This window comes from Pyrus communis, chromosome 5 (genome assembly GCF_963583255.1).
Source record: "Pyrus communis chromosome 5, drPyrComm1.1, whole genome shotgun sequence".
NCBI lineage: Eukaryota > Viridiplantae > Streptophyta > Magnoliopsida > Rosales > Rosaceae > Pyrus > Pyrus communis.
The window spans coordinates 3,866,805-3,872,476 of record NC_084807.1 but is presented as its reverse complement, the minus strand read 5'-3'; the positions used below and the strand labels follow the sequence as shown (position 1 = coordinate 3,872,476).

General features: G+C 37.3%; 1 protein-coding gene across 1 annotated transcript; it reads left to right on the top strand.

Moving 5' to 3' along the window:
• Window positions 1-417: 417 nt before the first annotated feature.
• LOC137733154 (histone-lysine N-methyltransferase, H3 lysine-9 specific SUVH5-like) lies at window positions 418-2,148 on the top strand. Its single transcript, XM_068472316.1, has one exon. It carries the CDS (start codon window positions 634-636, stop codon window positions 1,858-1,860), a length of 1,227 nt encoding a protein of 408 aa, XP_068328417.1. The 5' UTR covers window positions 418-633; the 3' UTR covers window positions 1,861-2,148.
• Window positions 2,149-5,672: the final 3,524 nt, after the last annotated feature.

Here is a 5,672-nt window from a genome sequence, read left to right as displayed (position 1 = left end):
CTCAGTATGTCTACACTGGAAACGACGGAGGAAAGGAATGTCAATCGCTTTCCTTACACCATAAAGAGGCCAAGAGTTGATGCTGTTCGAGAATTCCCGATAGGATGTGGGTTATTTGATGCTCGGGTGCTACCAAGCAAGTCTGAAGATCGTGGCATCATAGACCAATCATCAAATATTGTTGGCCATACGGAGAAGAATGATAAGGTGTATGGGCTATTTTCTCAGTCCTCTAGTATTAAGAACATACCAATGGACAATTGCCTCTCACCTCGGAAGATGTTTAGAAGTATTCCCGTTGAGCGGGATTTTCCCCAAGGTTGTGGAAGGGTGGTGTCTTCTTCTTTGAGAATCAATTGTCCAGATGCTAATGTTATTCCTGAGTGCAAATCAGCAATAGGTGGTGATTGCAATAAACATGCAAATGATAGGAGCTCGTCTTTATTGGCCAAGGATGCTAAGCTCAAGAAGGATGTTATTAATCATGAGTTGAGTGTTGATGGCGTGGATGACGTACATGTAGCCCGGCGTTGCAAGGTGAAGGAGGCTTTGGGTGCATATCAAGAGCTATTGACTAAGCTTTCGCAAGAATACGCTAAAAAGTCCAACAAAAATGTTGGTTGTAAGATTCATATGGAAGTTGTAATGCGTCTGAAAGAGCAAGGAAAGTGTGTTAACACAAGGAAACAATTAGGAACCATTCCAGGAGTTGAAGTTGGCGATGAGTTTCAATACAGGGCTCAACTAGTTATTATTGGCCTTCATCATCCTTATCAAAATGGTATTGATTACATGACAAAGGATGGGAAAAGTGTGGCCACAAGCGTTGTGGATTCAGGGCGTTATGGCAACCATGTAGAGTCTTCTGATATCTTGATATATTCAGGTGAAGGTGGAAATTCGATGGTCAAGGGTGAAGAACCGAAGGATCAAAAACTTGAGCGTGGAAACCTGGCACTAAAGAATAGCATTGAAGAAGGAACTCCTGTAAGGGTAATTCATAAACGTTTAGAGGTGGGTACTAATAGCAGATCTTCCACGACTTATGTTTATGATGGTCTCTACAAAGTAGTTGAATTTTGGCAAGAAAAAGACAAATTTGGTAAAATGGTCTTTAAGTTCTCATTGAGAAGGTGTTCGGGGCAGCCACGACTCACATTGGGAAAAGTTTTGGACAAGTCGAAGAGACCAATAGTTTCAAAGGGTGGTGTTTATAAAAATGATATCTCCGAAGGGAAAGAGAGGATGCCTATTCGTATGGTCAATGAAATAGATGATGAGAGTACTCCATTTTTCAATTACACATGCAATATCATTTATCCAAATTTCTTCAAGGCGGTCACACAAAAGGGTTGTCATTGCCTTGATGGATGCTCCGCATCTGACCCATGTTCTTGTGTAATGAAGAATGGAGGGGTTTTGCCGTATGATAACAATGGACATCGAACGAACAAGAATGCCCTTGTGTATGAATGTGGTCCTTTGTGTAAGTGCCCTTCTTCTTGCAAAAACAGAGTGAGTCAACATGGCATTCGTTTTAGACTTGAAGTCTTCAGGACTAAATCAAAAGGATGGGGTGTTAGATCACACTCGTTTATTCAAGAGGGAAATTTTATATGCGAGTATGCAGGAGAAATACTTCAAGATAATGACGACTTTGCTATTAGTTCCACGGAACATGGGAATGTTGGAAGATTTGTCAATCATAGTAGCTGTCCTAATCTATTTTGCCAAGCTATCCTCTATGATCACGACGACTTGAGAATGCCACACATGATGTTATTCTCCAAGAAGAACATAGCACCAAAACAAGAGTTAACTTGTGATTATAATTCTAGCGGGCGAAAGTTTGTAATCTAAGACGGGTACAAGAGCTAGCTTGTGATTATAGTTCTAGTGGGGAAAGTATGTGATGGAAGATGGGTTTTCAAGATGAGATTTTGTTGTTGTGGTCGGATGTCCTAATGGTTAGTTTGGGATGTCTTGGTGATTAGTGAAAGTAAATATTATTACAAGACTTCCATGAAATTACCTTTTGTCTTGGTTGAATTGAATGCTTGCTTACTTTTCTTATTGGGTGTTTTACTAGGTAGGAAGGGCGTCGTGTTCACTCATATGGTAGATTCTTGAAATTTATATGCTTTTAAGTGGTGCATTTTTGAAGTTTTTATTGGCTTTCATGTCAAATTTGGATTGAGGGTTTTTTGTGTCGGGAAATATGACAATTAATGGGAGCCAAGATAACCAACACGATCCTCTCCGGATCCTTTTGGTAAGGATCTTAGGGATGCGTAAATCGTGTCTGTTTATCGTACATTGTGTGGTCAGTTTCTGTCATGTACTATTTGTATTTAATTTTAAATAAAAATATTTAAACTGATTTTTTACTGCACGATTTACGATGAATAGATATGATTCACAGATTCCCAGAATCCTCACAAAAAAGAATCCGATGAGGATTCAGATTCCCAAGATAAAACCTTGGTGGTCCCAGGAGTTAACTTTTCCCACTCGCGTTATAAAAAAAGAAAATTAATGAAAATTGCTTGAAAACTTTGAGTTTTAATGATAAAAACATAATAAAGGGTAAAGTGAATAGTACTATGATTGACTTTTTAGTGTAAAAATGTGGTTTTTCATTAAAGTGAACAGTACCATGGGCTTTTCGTTAAAATTCCCTTATAAAAATGGGATGAAAATCTTTTCCGGATCCTCTTTGTGATGATCGTAGGAATCCTCACATCCTATTTGTTCATCGTAGAATCCTCACATTCTATATGTTCTCGTGTGGTCAACTTTTATTAGGTACTGCTTGTGCTTAATTTTAAACAAAAAATACAAAATAATTTCTGGTCGTATAATGTACGATGAACAAATAAGATGTGAGAATCTTAAGATCCTCGTAAAGAGAATCTGGATGGAATCCAAATCCATTAAAATGGGCTAACAAAAATTACAATATCTTCCACTATTAAAATAGGAAAACTAATGAAAAGTCCAAATTTATTTAGAAACACTAATGAAAAAGGTTTGAAAACTTTGAGTTTTAATGATAAGGACAAAATAAAGAGTAAAGTGAATAGTACCGGGATTGACTTTTTAGTGTAAAAATGTGGTTTTTCGTTAAAGTGAACAGTACCGTGTGCTTTTCGTTAAAACTCCCAAATTTTTTTAGTTTTAATGAAAAATGACAAATAAAGGTGTAGTGAATAGTATAAGGGAAAGGTAAAAATGTGGTTTTTCGTTAAAAATGAATAGTATCGGAAGTGTTTCGTTAAAACTCCCTAAAAATAATGGGAATATAAAGCAATCTCACAAAGATGTGGATACATTCTCTTGGTTTTCTCTCGAGAGAATTTCTCTCTTACGTACAAGTGAGGCTTTGTTTTCTCTCAAACTATCTCACCTTTTTCTCTAAGAGCAGTTCCACCGGGGAACTGATAGGCCGGCACCCAGCAAAAAAAATGGCCCAGCACCCAGGCTTTCCCCTCCAACCCAACAGATAGGCTGGCACTCAGCCTAAGCCAGGCAAGAGACTGGCTTAAAATTGACAGTCCCAGATGCCGGGCCATCTGACGTCAGCCAGGCCATTAACCGTGACAACCTCCGATTCTGAGCTGCAGCATAACAGAACAACGAAAAACAAACCCATAAAGCAACCCAGCAAACCAAGAAAAACTCATATCACAATTTGCAATACCGAGCTCAAGAAATTAATTTTCTGAAAATTTGGATAGAAAAAGGCCACCTTCCAATAGAACCCATGAGGAAAAACTGGTTTTTGTGAGATTTGTGGCTGTTTAGTTGATTTTCCAGGAAAAACCAGTTGAGGATGGAAAAGGTGGGTCGAGGAACCTTACTGCTGATGCGGTGTTTCATTTTTCTGTGGGGAAGACCGTAAGAGTTCCTTAAATCCGAATGGGGAAGGAGGGAGGGAGAGAGAGATGCAAAGGTGGGAGCGGTGGATTAAATGGGGTTTAATAAAATTGATAATATTTTAATAAATCAAATTATTATTTTATAATAAAAATTAATAATATTTTAATAAAATTGACTAGGCTATTAAATTTTAGGGGTGGAGATGCTCTTGGCCTATTACTGTTCATTAGGGTCTATCACTGTTTACTAAGTGAATAAATGCGCTGGATGCTGGCGCAAAATCTTTAGGGGTGAAATTGCTCTCAGTGAGATTGTGTTTAGATACCCTCTAAATGGTTCACCTTCTCTGAATGAATGATTTGAGAGGATGAGGAATGAGGTTTTTATAGTCAACAATGTCAAATGGTAGCCGTACAAAGAAGAAAAAAACTCTCATTTGTTTCTTCCACCCATTTCTTTCAACATCTCTCGAACACTCTTTCCATTCCTTTTTAATATTTTAGGGAAAAAAATCCTTAGTTTTCTCTCCTATTAAGGAATCCCACATGTCAATCCGGCGAAGTTAGTGCTGGAGGCGATATTAGAGGTGTTTCAGGTGTATGGTCAACGGGGAAGGCCACCAAAGGGATGAAAGAGAAATGGGATTGTGACTTGTGCGTGCAAGCTAATACGGATAAAAAATTCAAAATTATTTCTGATTGCAGGATTTGTGGTGAACGATTGTGATAAATTGGTCCGGGATCCGCAGAGAAGAATCAAGAGATGATCCTAGTCCTAAGTCATACCATCATGCTTAGCTTGCACAATCTTATTTGTAAATCTTTCAATCGTGGAATTGTTGGAACAATATTAGAAAATATGAAAATAACAATATAAATTCTAATAAGAATAATAATAATAATAATCATAAAAACCACAAACTAAATATCCTATAGCAATAAGTGTGTATGGTTTGAATTAACCTTCCCAAACTACACAAACACTCACGCACAATCACATCTATGTTCATCTGTGCATGTAGATATGTATAGGGAGGTATGTGTAAATTGCATCAACTTTTTTCTTCTCTCAGTCTTCCCTCTTTCTGGATTATATACATCTTAGTTTCTTTCCTTAAATCTTATTTTTGTGTTCTGCATGGGTGTCACAGGTCGCTGAGTATCTGGTTCCAAATATAAGATCCATCCCTGCCAACGGATCAATGAAGCCTACATACATTCGTTTCCTAACCGGGATATACATAAATAAATAAAAACCCTAACTTCCTAACGTCATTTCTTTATATGATCTCTTTATTATAGCATTTTTATCTGTGAACATGTGGTCATCAGTTTTTTCCCTTTCACTTTAATCTGCAGCGATTTGCTTTTGGAGCAAGAAGAAACAGGTATGTACTTGAAGATTGAATAGCTTCTTAATGTAATCTTTTTTATCTGACATTTCGATGTAGATTTACCTATTCTTTGTGTAACAATATTTTTGGTTAGGTATATGTTTCTTTATTGCAGTTTTTGTGGCACTGGCTGCAACTTAGATAAATTGTATTATAGGTAGGCGACTTAACAGTTAAAATTGAAACGATTAAGAGTGGGTTGAAGAAGAAGACCATAGTCACCAGATCAATCCACCACTCACATTAATTGCTCAGTCAACTAATAGATGACCTTATGTTACTAGCCTGTCGAATTTAATTAATCACGTACCAATTTGAAATAGACCCCAAAGTTTGGGAGCTTGATGGAATACTTAAGCCCTAATCTTCAAGTTACTGTATAGTGGATAGTTAGCATCTC

Bases quoted from the DNA above. Each gene is read 5' to 3' on its own strand.
- LOC137733154 (XM_068472316.1), top strand. From the start codon at position 634: ATGGAAGTTGTAATGCGTCTGAAAGAGCAAGGAAAGTGTGTTAACACA.